This window comes from Rattus norvegicus, chromosome X (assembly GCF_036323735.1).
Source record: "Rattus norvegicus strain BN/NHsdMcwi chromosome X, GRCr8, whole genome shotgun sequence".
Taxonomy (NCBI): domain Eukaryota; kingdom Metazoa; phylum Chordata; class Mammalia; order Rodentia; family Muridae; genus Rattus; species Rattus norvegicus.
In genome coordinates this window covers 70,679,820-70,692,519 of record NC_086039.1, presented here as the reverse complement: position 1 = coordinate 70,692,519, position 12,700 = coordinate 70,679,820, and the positions used below count along the sequence as shown (strand labels likewise).

At 40.2% G+C, this 12,700-nt stretch overlaps 1 protein-coding gene across 6 annotated transcripts in view; it reads right to left on the bottom strand.

Annotated features, from left to right (window-relative positions):
• Nucleotides 1–11,619, bottom strand: part of Taf1 (TATA-box binding protein associated factor 1) — a 75,635-nt gene extending 64,016 nt beyond the window's left edge. For 2 of the 6 annotated variants that reach the window (XM_039099745.2, XM_063280030.1), the window contains exons 1-8: nucleotides 11,352–11,604; nucleotides 10,648–10,762; nucleotides 10,272–10,388; nucleotides 5,632–5,751; nucleotides 3,346–3,524; nucleotides 1,666–1,884; nucleotides 1,078–1,296; nucleotides 359–566 (exon numbers count right to left, since the gene is read on the bottom strand). In XM_039099745.2, the coding sequence (XP_038955673.1) occupies nucleotides 359–566; nucleotides 1,078–1,296; nucleotides 1,666–1,884; nucleotides 3,346–3,524; nucleotides 5,632–5,751; nucleotides 10,272–10,388; nucleotides 10,648–10,762; nucleotides 11,352–11,531 (1,357 nt within the window). In that variant the 5' untranslated portion in view covers nucleotides 11,532–11,604. Of the gene's footprint in view, nucleotides 1–358; nucleotides 567–1,077; nucleotides 1,297–1,665; nucleotides 1,885–3,345; nucleotides 3,588–5,631; nucleotides 5,752–10,271; nucleotides 10,389–10,647; nucleotides 10,763–11,351 lie in introns of all 6 variants that reach the window. The other 4 variants (XR_005497977.2, XM_039099743.2, XM_063280029.1 and 1 more) reach the window with 4 other exon arrangements.
• Nucleotides 11,620–12,700: the final 1,081 nt, after the last annotated feature.

Here is a 12,700-nt window from a genome sequence, read left to right as displayed (position 1 = left end):
TTGGTTGGTTCTTTAATATAGGGTCTCTCTGTAGCCCTCACTGTCCCAATATTCACTCTATAGGCTGACTTCACACTCAGAGATCAAGTCTGCCTATGCCTCCTGAGTGCTGAGATTAGAGGCGTGCACTACCACTGTTCAGCTAAGCACAGTATTTTTATTTTAACCTCGTTGAGAAAAAAAATTATAAAATGATAAATATAAAGTACCTTTATGAACAAAAAAAAAAGAAAAAAATCAGAGACTAGATTTGAAGTATTTCACTGTTCCTCTGACGCTTAAAAGACCACAACTAGGATTACTTATAATGACTGAAATGAAAGCCTGTGTGTTAGAAATTGCTGGCACAGAGGCATACCTTGCTGAACATTGTAGGCCATGGCATTCCTAGTCATACTGGAGGGAAGCCAACCTGCCAAACTTGCACGCTGAGGTTTTGTTCCTTTGTGTTTGACATCCTCCCCATCCCAGATGATATCATCTTCCCAATGCAGTTGTGTCACCATTAGGAAGTTTTCATCTGCCAGAAGATCAACGCCATTGTTTTCCTCAAGTTTTCTTAGTTTCTATATAAGTAGAAAGAATAATAAATCAATCAGTCACTGGTTAAAGTTTCTAATCTAGATCCTAAATGATTCATAAAGTGGTGCTTTGCCAGGCTTAGTGTCAAATAGCTGCAATCCTAGCACTTAGGAGACTGAAAGGAGAATTCCAATTTGAAGTCAGCCCAGGATACAAAGTGTGACTGTCTCAAAAGCCAAGGACTGGGAATGTAGCCCTGTGATAAGAGTGCTACCCCAGCATATGCGAGACCTTGGAATCACTCTCCAGCACAGAGAAAATGACATTTTACTTGTGCAAACTACCTGATAATGGAAAAAAAAATCTGCCTCCTCTCCCACTCCAACAGCATGAATTTCAAAAACAGAATTGTTAGAACAGGGCCTAGTTAGATGATACTCTACTATGCAAATTTCCTACTAAAGATCCTACTCAAGAAATCCCCAGCTAAGTAGTAAAAATGATAGACCCCTATGCACACTGATGATTCCTCTCTCATAAACCAAGTTTGCTTACCTTCATTATGTTATATTTCATTGTAGAGTCATGTTCAGTCTTCTTCATTTTGAAGCCATAGTCAAAGCCACTGCCATCTTCAGGAACACCTAGCATATCATACCATAGCCGGGCAGGTCCATAACGCCATTCTGCCACTCTTGGTTTGGTATCCATTACTTTATCTGTATCTCCAGTTGACTGGGAAAACTTGGACTCCACAGGAGCCATCATTGTGATCTGTAATAAAGTGAGAGATGTAGAGGTCGGGGGTTCCCTATTCCAAATGATCTAAGGCTACAGAGAATTAACAATTATAAGGTTAGAGAGAGGGACCACAAGGATGATTCCTGAACAGGAATTTTTACCTGGATATAACATGACATGTTCTGTCCATGAGTAATGGCTTTATATTTAGCAATGTATCACCATCTACCCTGCCCTGCCCCACCAAACATTTTTCTGTTACAACAGGAAAAGTGAAACCATTAGATTTAGCTCATTATTAGTCACTGACAATTACAAAGAACTCTTAACACTAAAGTGTTAGTTACAACTTTGACATAAGCTAGAGAGCTTTCTACATGCGCCCTTGTAGACTTTGCCTACTTCATCATCAGAGAGACACTGCTCTGGAAGTGGTGGTGGAGCATAGTCATAGTTCCACAGAGATTTCTGGTTGACTTCTAATTCTACTGAACACTCCTCTTCCTGGATCTGCTCTTCCTGTATAAGTTCACGGTGCTTCTTTTTCCTCTTTCTCCGAGCACTCCTCCAAACAGATGGGACATTCTTCCCTGGTCCAAAAAGCCGTAAAAAGCGTAACACCTAGAACACAGAACATAGTATTATGTCAGAGATTCAGTGTCTGAAAAACTCTCAAGTGATCTATTCAACTGCAGAGGTAAAAAATGAAGGTGTGTTAAATTGAGACCACAGAAGTATTATCCCTGAATAGGACAATTATCTCTTCTTTGTTCTTTTTTGGTGTGGTACTGAGATTCGAACCTAGGGACTTGCGCTCTATCAATGAGCTACATTCTCAATCCTTAGTTTTGTTTTATGTTTTCTGAGACAGGGTCTCATTATGTAGGCATGGCCTGGAACTCTATGTAGAACAGGCTGGCCTCAAACTCAGAGATCCATTTTCTTTGCCTGAGTTTAAAGGCAAACACCACCAAACCTGGCTAGTCTTTACCTTCTTGAGTCAAGGTCTCACTAAGTTGCCTAGGTTGCTCTTGAACTCACTCTTAAGCCTAGGAAGCTTTGAACTAATGATTCCCCCCCGCCTTAGCCTCCATAGTAGCTAGAGTCAAAGGTCTACACTACTAGGTTTGATCCATAGACTCATATATTTGAATGTTGTGTTCCCAGTTAATAGAACTGCTTGAAAAGGATCAAAGGGTATGGCCTTACTGGAGAAGGTGTGTAACTGGGGGGTGGTCTTTGAGTTTCAAAAGCCCAGGCCAGCCCCAGTCTCACTGTCTGCCTGTCAATTCACATATAAGCTTTCAGCTACCGCTTAGGTACCATGCCTGCCACTATGCTCTCTGCCATACTGTTCTGGATTGATTAACCCTCTGAAATGGTAAGCAAGCATCCAATTAAATGCCTTCCTTTATAGGTTGCATTGGTCATGCTGTCTATAGCAATAGAATAATAACTAATATACTTGGTTTACTGTTTATTCTAACAGGAAACTTATTTTATTTAGTCACGTGTTTATGTATGTATGCAGATGTACATGCCATAATGCATGTGTGGAGGTCAGAGGATAAGTCTCAGGAGTTGGTTCTCTCTGATCAACTTGTGGGATCTACAGAGCAAATGAAGATCCTCAGGCCTGCATGCAAGTGCTTCTACCCAATGAACCATCTCACCGGCCACCAACAGGACAACTTTGTTGCTGTTATTGTTTGAGGCAGGTCTCTCTACATAGCCTTGGCTATCCTGGAACTCACTATGTAGACCAAATTGGCTTGAAACTCACTAAGACATACCTGCCTCTACCTCTCAAGTGCTGGGATTGAAGGCATGCACAACCATACTTGGCAACAGGATACACATTTCCTATATACAACTTCAAAAAAAGAAAAACCAAGATCTAATACAGCATAAAAAGTTCCTATATAAACAATTATCTGCCACTGAATAAGAACATCACTAAGACTTATATTCATGCCAGTGGTAAATATCATGACTCATAACTGTATACTTAGCATTATAACAACAGAACTTGGAATCTGGAAAAAGTCAGTTTTCATTATGGACATTATTCGTACAAAGTACCTTTCCAGGTCTAAATTCTGGAAAAAGTTCTGTGACACTTGGCAACAGCTTGGTGGCATCATGCTGCATAATCCCAGCCAATGGTAGGGTCAGCTTTCCATCCTTAGATTCTGACTGTGTTGCTTCCTGAGGTCCCATCTCAGATTCTGAGTCAGAGGAACTACTGAAGTCCACTTTCTCTGAGGCCAAAGAGGAAGGGGCAATGATGGAGGGCAAGATGATGCCTTCTCCATCTTCAGACACTGCAACAAGGAAAAGAAACCCCTTTGGCATGTAACTATGAACACATTTCCTCAAATTCAGCCAACACCCCGTTCTAAGCTAATATGCATGGTTCTGTGGCAGGAGATATAGTCCCAAGCACCCAGGTTACTAGTATGCAGGCCAGAAAACTCATCCTACTTATTATTTCCCAACATCCCCAAACTCACCTTGTACCTGGTACCCTAGGGTTGTGATGAGAGAAAATAAACACTATTACTACATTTACTACTTTCCATAAATGAGCAGTACTGTGCCCAATATTGTGAATAATAACAAAATTATATCAATACTTCACATTAATCAGGCCCTGTTATGTTCAGTTCGGAGATCTATAAGATGAAGAATTGTTAAAGCCCACAGAAAAAAAATAAATTCTATACTATAAGTCAAATAACATTTACTTTGCAAACTAAAGAAAATGGCTCAAAGTACCAACTGAAGGAATTAAGTTAACATAGTCTCAAAATATAAAAGACCAGGGCCAGGCATGGTGGCATACACCTTTGATCCCAGCACTCAGCAAGCAGAGGCAAGTAAATCTCTATGAATTTAAGGCCAAACCCATTTACATAAAGTTCCAGGCCAGCCAGGAATACACAGTGAAGCCCTGTTTGAAAAAACAAGACAGGGGGGCTGGGGATTTAGCTCAGTGGTAGAGCGCTTACCTAGGAAGCGCAAGGCCCGGGGTTCGGTCCCCAGCTCCGAAAAAAAGAACCAAAAAAAAAAAAAAAAAAGAAAAAACAAGACAGATGCTGTTCTTCATCTAACCTATGGCAGGATTATTACTGTTACAGGGTTAAGAATGGTGAGATAACAACTCAAGAGCTCATAAATCTTTATAATCTCAGAATATGAGTGATGCTACATCCCTGAAAGTTGCTTTATTGTTGAGACAGTCCTTTGTTACATAGTCCTAGCTAGCCCCAATCTAGCAGTCATCCTCCTGTCTTCAGAGTACTGGGAATATAGGCATACACTACCATGACCGATTAAAAGTTTTTTTTTTTTTTAAAAAAAAGATAAGTTCTAAATATGAGTATATAAATTAGTTATTGGGGCTGGGGATTTGGCTCAGTGGTAGAGCGCTTACCTAGGAAGCGCAAGGCCCTGGGTTCGGTCCCCAGCTCCGAAAAAAAGAACCAAAAAAAAAAAATAATAAAAAATAAATTAGTTACATCAGAAAGTCTTGGGGGTACAGAGTATGGTAGGTAGCTCATACATATAATCCCAGCACTAAGAAGGCAGAAACAGAAGGATTGCTACAGGTTTAAAATCTGGCCTATTATAGAAAATTTCAGCGAGGTGCTTGATGGTAAGACCCTGTCTCAAAAAAAAAAAGTTCTAGGGGTTGGGGATTTAGCTCAGTGGTAGAGCGCTTGCCTAGCAAGCGCAAGGCCACCCTGGGTTCGGTCCCCAGCTCCAGAAAAAACAAAAACAAAAACAAAAAAAAAGTTCTAGGGAAACTCTTCTGAGTCAAGCACTCCTATAACTGTGATGGCAAACTAATTTGAGGAGGGAGCAATAAATTAAATTGCTATTTCTTAACTGTGTGTTTCTGAACATTTTATAAAGAAAATTTCTATTCAATAGCAGAATTTGACACTTATATAATTTTTTAAGAAGACCAATCCTTTTCTTTTTTTTTTTTTTTTTTTGGTTCTTTTTTTCTTGCGCTTCCTAGGCAAGTGCTCTACCACTGAGCTAAATCCCCAACCCCGACCAATCCTTTTCTAACATATTTTTTCAGATTTACTTTCATGTGCATTGGGGTTTTGCCTGCATGTATGTCTATCTGAGGGCATCATATTCTTTGGATTGGGAGTTACAGATAGCTGTGAGCTGTCATAGGGGTGCTAGGAATTGAAACCAGGTCCTCTGGAAGAGTAACCACTGCTCTTAACCACTGAGCAATCTCTCCAGCCCTATAACAGGTCATTTTTGAAAGCCCCTTAAGCATGCCAAAAGCCTGGTTTTATGAGTAGACACTCATTCCTAAAAGGAAGTAGACCTTGTTTTACTTACCACCAGTAATACCATCTTGGTCCCTCTCTTTCTTCACTGGTCCTGGGGGTGGAGGTGGGGGAGGCATCAATTTGCAATCAATATCTTCACAATCAGCATCATAGTCATCTTCATCATAATCTGTTAAAACCAAGATGATCTCCTTAATATGAAGAATGCTATACAATACCCTTGAGCTTCCTTCAAATCTCAAGAATTTATAGCACCACAGAATAACAGAAGAGCCTTCTCTGTGTGGCACATGACTTTAATCTCAACAGTCAGGAGACAGAAGCAGGTAGATCTCTGAGTTTGAGAACCAGGGCTACATAGTAAGAACCTATCTCAAAAACCAAATAATATATTAAAAACGTAGCTCTGCCTTAAAAAAGCCGTGGTATAGCCAAATGTTCATTCTCACACAAGAGTAGGAGAGCTTCTGGGAACTGTCTGAAACTTTTTCATTATCATACTGGGTTTTGTTTTTCACATTGTTCAATCTCCTAATTGAATATTCTTCCTCAGTTTCTAAAATTAAAAAAAAAATCTGAACTAAATTTTCTTCACAGTTTCAAAGTCCTAGGTATACTTTTTCTGTCTATATTTTAAGTAGTTGATCATTCTTTTCAGTGCTTTTTAACTATTGGCAATACTCAATAATCAGTCCTGAACAACTTATTTTAGGTTGGTTTGGTTTTTCAAGATAAGGTTTCTGTGTAATCCTGGCTGTCCTAAAACTTGTTCTTTTGTACATGAGGGTGGCCTAGAACTCAAAGATCTACCTGCCTCTGCCTCCCAAGTGCTGGGATTAACACCCCACCTGGCTAAAGGTCTGTTATTTATTTTATGTGTATTGGCACTTGCTCTGCATGTACATCTGTACAATATAAGATGGCATTAGATCCCAATATAAATGGTTGTAAATCACCATGTGATTGCTAGAAATTAAACTTGGGACTTAGAGCTTAACTAGTGAGTCATCTCTCCAGTCCCCCATATTTTATTTTCAATGTTTTGATATAAAATTTCATGCAACGTAAGTACTGGGATTACAGGCATGTACTATTTTCCCTGCCCAAATATTCTTTTGTTCTACACACCTCCTTTCTTCAACCATCACCCTTACCAGCCAATATAGTGGAACATGCTTGTAGTCCCAACTTGCAGTCAGGCTAGATGATTAGGAGTTCGAGCCATGTTTAACTAACATACCAAATTCAAGATTGCTCTGGATTATGCTGCCTGAAGATAGCAACGAAAAAGCCCTCAAGGGAGCTGGTAAAATAGCTCAGTGGATAAAGACAACTACCACCAATTCTAACAACTTCAGTTTGATTCTCGGAACCCACATGGTAGAAGAAAAGAACTGATTCCTTCAAGTTATCCTCTGACCTGTGTGTTGGGACATAAGCTTCCACACACAAAACAAATAAATGTAATTTTAAAAATAAACAAAAATAGAGGCTGGACCAATGGTTCAGCAGATAAAGCAACTTTTGTTCTTGCAGAAGACTTAGAGCAGCTCACAATCTTCCATAACTTCGTAACTCCAATTCCAGAAGATCTAACATGTTCTTGACTTCCATGAGAACCAGGCACACACGTGGTATAGATACATACATGTAGGCACAAAACACCCACACCCACCCAAATAAATACATCTTTTAAAAATATGATAAAAATACAACTATTTTAAAAGGCAGGGGTTGGAGAGATGGTTCAGTCATTAAAAGTACTGGCTTATTCTTCCTGACAACCTGAATTTGATTTGCAGTAGTGACATGGTGACTCACAACCATCAGCACACCCAATTGGCATCTGTGGACAATGCAGACACATATGCAGGCAGAAACATCATTACACATAAAATAAAATAAATCTAAACAAAAAGCCCCCAAGGGCCAATGAGACAGCTTATTAGATAAATGAGTTTGCTGCACACAGGTTTGGCCACTTGAGTTCAATCCCTAGAATTCGAGTAGAGATGGAAGGAAACAACCAACTCTACAAAGTTGTCTTCTGACCTCTACACATGTGCTGTGGTGCACATACAAAATATTATCTGTATCAATCTTTTTTTCCAGGTGTGTGATGATCTGTATATGCTTGGGCCAAGGAGTGTCACTATTAGGAAATGTATCCTTGTTGGAGTAGGTATGTCACTGTGGGTGCCAGCTTTAATACCCTAATTCTAGCTGCCTGGAAGTCAGTATTCTGCTAGCAGCCTTCAGATGAAGATGTAGATCTCTCAGCTCTGCCTGCACCATGCCTGCCTGGATGCTGCCATGCTCCTGCCTTGATGATAATGGACCGAACCTCTGAAACTGTAAAGCCAGTCCCAATTAAATGTTGTCCTTTATAAGACAACACAGCAGTGGGGTTGGGGATTTAGCTCAGTGGTAGAGCGCTTGCCTAGGAAGCACAAGGCCCTGGGTTCGGTCCCCAGCTCTGAAAAAAAGAACCAAAAAAAAAAAAAAAAAGACAACACAGCAGTACAACCCTAACTAAGACAAGGTCCCTCTACATATTCCTGGCTGTCATAGAACTTTCTATATAGACATAGCTAGCCTAAAACTCAGAAGTACATCTACTTCTGTTTCCCACTCGATTAATTTAAATCCAAATATATACATTTTGCCCTAACCTTATTTCTACAATTTTAACACATCTTGGTTGCCTAAAGGAACCTTCCCAGAAAGATATCAAGACTCTTTTTCTTGGGTTTACTAGATGCTTTCCCATCATGTAAACACAAACTTAAATCCCCCAAAAGACATTAATAATTTTATTGATTTCAGAAAAAACTGGGGATTACTACAAATGACAAATTCAAGTGAAATATGAAGCTGGGATTGAACGTTTAGTATTCTGACCCAGAAATCTATTCTGTCCATTCTATCACACTATTTTACAGTCAGGTTGACTACTAACTTGTTATGGCATCAAATCTCAAATAATGTATACATAAAAAATCTACAAATTTTGTTTTATTGGCTTATGACTTATGAAATAATTAAACAGAAATAACTAGTCTACAGAGTTATTTCTAGGATAATCAAGGCAACACAAAGAAACACTGTTTTAGAAAACAAAACACATCCCCAGTAGTGCCCAAATAAACCACTATGGCAAGTTGGTACCCTATCATGGCCAGAATGTTTGAAGAGGTCTGAATATAGCACCCAGTGATGAAGTCCTCCATCCTCAGGTGATTTCCTTTAGTGGAGGATAGTCCTCAGATCATTCACCTTGTCCTTTGTCCCTCAAGACAACCTCCAGAAAATGTTTCAGTTTCTGCTTTTTGTCCAAGACAGGTTCCTCTAGACAATTCAAACCTCAAGACCCAGAACCACCTTCCCCAGAAAAAGACTCACAATTTGAAGCCCCACTTCTGTATATATGGTTATTGTGAGAAATCTTTCACAAAGCCTTATTTTCTCAGAGACCATCTGAGAACACAAATTGGGGAGAAGCCCTATGTGTGCAGTGAGCTGGGATTCTAATGGAAATTCTACCTTTTAGATATGCTTGTCAGACATGGGGAGAAGCACACTGGGGAGCGCCCCTACCAGTGTATATACTGCAAGCAATGGTTTTCCAAATTGGATAACTTCAAGCAGCATTTCAAATGCCAATCTCAACTTTCACCCAGCACTGCAACCTGACTATCCTCCTAATATCTTCCCTAATAAAATTTTATTTCTTCTTAACACACAACTTTGAGCACTCCTACTAATGTTGTTGTTCTTAAAACACTAAATTAATAAAAATTATAAATATGAAACAAAAAACAAACAAAAAAAGAAATAATAAAATCTTTTCCACGTCAAGCATGATGGTACATGCCTATAATCCCAAAACTCGATAGGTAGAGGCAGGAATATCAGGAGTTCAAAACTAACCTCAGCTACATAATCAATTTTAAGGCCTAAATCATTCAAAAATTAAAAAAAGAGTATAATGTGGTAGTATAAGACTTTAATCCCAACACTCTAGAGGCAGAGGCCAAACAAACAATCCTCTTTCAATTCTGGGATTGTTATTCTAAAATACAGCAGTGAATACATTTGTTTTGAACATGAAGAAGTGTAATAGGGAAATGATTTGAGCCAAAATATATTTGATTGTTAACATAAGATTGTAAACTTAATCCTTCTTAATCTAAAATCTTTAAGGGCAAAGACTGGGTTTGTTTTAACCTCTAACTTTGAAGAGCATCTAAGAATAGTTATCTCAAACCTACAGGTACTTAAATATATGAGATGACAAGAAATCATTATCACCCTTGTTATTAATCAACAATTTGAGATTAAACACTGTAAGATTAAAAGCCTGAATCTGGTAAGAGGATAACTACTTTCTGGCACTAAAATGACAATGAAATCAGCAGGGAGAGCAAATGTACACACATTCAAGAACAATGGCAGAAATCAAATATAGAAGTCAGAGTCCAAAACAGACTTATTCAGGAAGAAAATGCACCACACTACCAATTTTACAACATTAAAGAATGTTCGGCATAGTGGGGAACACTTGGGAAACAGAGACAGGTGGATCTTTCTGAGTTTGAGACCACCTGACATGCATAGTGAGTTCCAAGACAGGCAGGGCTATGTCGAGAGACCCCATTGCTAGAAAACAAGAGAGAGAGAGAGAATCACCTGTGTGGCAAAGGGGTTGCAAGCTCCCCATTGTCTGCTGATATCTTCGACTTTCATCTTCTGCCACCTCGTTGATGTCTGAGTAGTCCACAGCATCTTCTCTACTCCTAATCCATCCTATGGATAAAAAGAGGGATGTCTCAAGAGAAAGCAAGTAATTATCACTTCCTTAGATAATCCCCAACTTGGGCTGGGGATTTAGCTCAGTGGTAGAGCGCTTACCTAGGAAGCGCAAGGCCCTGGGTTCGGTCCCCAGCTCCGAAAAGAAGAACCAAAAAAAAAAAAAAAAAAGATAATCCCCAACTTAAAAGTAAGTGTACAATAGTTAATCTCCTCCCCACGAGCCACAGTGTCCTCCCCAGGACCCAGACTTCACCTTCATCATTTACCAGGGTACCATCAGTCCCAGACAATTCTTCATTTGCTGTGAGTTCAGTGATCAGGCTACCAAGGCCCAATGCCCCCAAGCCTGCAAGATGCTTCTTGCACTCCTGAAAAAGGGACAGCATGAGAGTCGAAAGTAACAACTGAACCTGAAGGTCCTACACAAAGTTTATTTCCCTTGCTCATAACAAAGTCACAAATCCATCTGAGAAATGATTCCATGATGTGCTCAGAGAAACATCACATTCAAGAACTGTATAGGAAATCTACTAAATTCCATTTAGATCAGATCCAAACAACACAGAGTCCATCCATAGTCCTGGCTTTGGAGCCATTCCCGATCACCGAAAGCCAGAAAAGCAGAGTTCCAAGACTCTTTAAGGTCTTACACAGTAGCCGTTCTGATAACCTTACTAGAGTTTACTATTACTTTTCCTATGAGGCAAGGAGAATGTTACCTTCAAGCCAAACACGTCTACATCAGTGACTGGCACTTAACCATTTTCCTCTTCTCTTCATTCTTCCTTAAAGTTGAGCCCTCTCGCTCTCCACTATACCTCAAACCCAAAAGAAGGGGGATCCTCTGTGCCCCCAAAATGAGTTAAAACGCCCTCTATTACCGGCTCCTAAACAGCTTCCACTCTGTCAGTGGTTTCCCCTAGCCACACCACCCTCAGCCCCAGGCCCACGCCTCACATCGTCCAAGACGCTTTCACCCTCCAGCTGCCCTGCTCCATTTATGTTGCCGAACAGGAACCCAGTCAAAGAAAACGGGCCTCCACCAGCAGAATCTTCATCGCTGTCTGTGTCTGACATGACGGCGGAAGGGCTACCAGAACCGTCTTCGGGCAGCAGTCCAGCCCACCCTGGCCCCATGGGCCGGAAACAAAAAACGTCAGTCGCACACTAGTGACTTGCAGTGCTCCCTGACCCAACCAGAGAATACCGGAAGTTGAAAAAACGGAAAGGACGGGCAGTCCTACGTGATCCTTTGATCTCAGGATGACTGCTTCATTCGGTGTTTTTGATTGGGCTGCCCAACATCAGTCTGGATAAATGGAAGGTGGTTGGTCAAACCAACTTCAGTCCCGCCCATCAACTGCGCGGGTCCGTTCCGGTTGCTATGGTAAGAGCGGCAGATTTTTCACCAATAAGCAAGTAGAGTCCGCATGACCTATGACCGCAGGAATCCGCGGGTCAGCGGCTACAATACCTTGAACCCTGTTTTCCGGTTTGTGCCGTTCTCCTAAGGAACGTTGCTATGAATTCTGATAAGGATAGGATTCCTACTTACTTATTTTGAATTTACATCTTCCCATCGTAAAATGTGAAGCTTAGTAACATAAACAACCGAAACTTCAAGATTCACAAACATTAAACATTTTCATATTTTCACGGTGTTTTTTAGCATTCATATTTGATTCCCAGCACCCAAAATAAATATTTAAAAGCCTGGGTAGAAGAAAGAAACCGAGCGGGAGAAATGGCGGTGAAGGGGAAGCGGGGGGGGGGGGGGGGGGAAGAAATTGAAAGTGAGAGACAGAAAGTAAGTGTACAGGGCTGGAATACAGCTCACTGGCTGTATGTTCAACTCCCTGTACTTTAAAAAAAAAAAACTTATTTTGCTTGGTATAGAAAGGTGAGGTAGAAATATCTCTCAATTCAAGACCAGCCTAGTATACATAGTTAAGTTCCAGGCTACTCGGGGAAACCCTGTCAGGGAAACACATTTTTAAAGTATTTTACATATTTGTCTAAAAATAGACATATTGAACCAGCGAGATGCCTCACTGAGTAATATATCTGCCACCAACCCAACCTGAGTCCTATCCTGAGGATATATTTTTTTGTTTCACACAAAGAATTGGTGGAATTGGAGCATCTTTGTTGCCAAATCTAGGATTTATTCAGGGTTCCTACTTTGCATTTTTGTATGTTTCCTTGTACATGTTTAGTTTGTTTTTTTTTTAAAAAAAGATTTATTTATCTTATGTATGTGATTACACTGTAGCTGTCTTCAGACACGCAGAAGAGGTCATCAGATC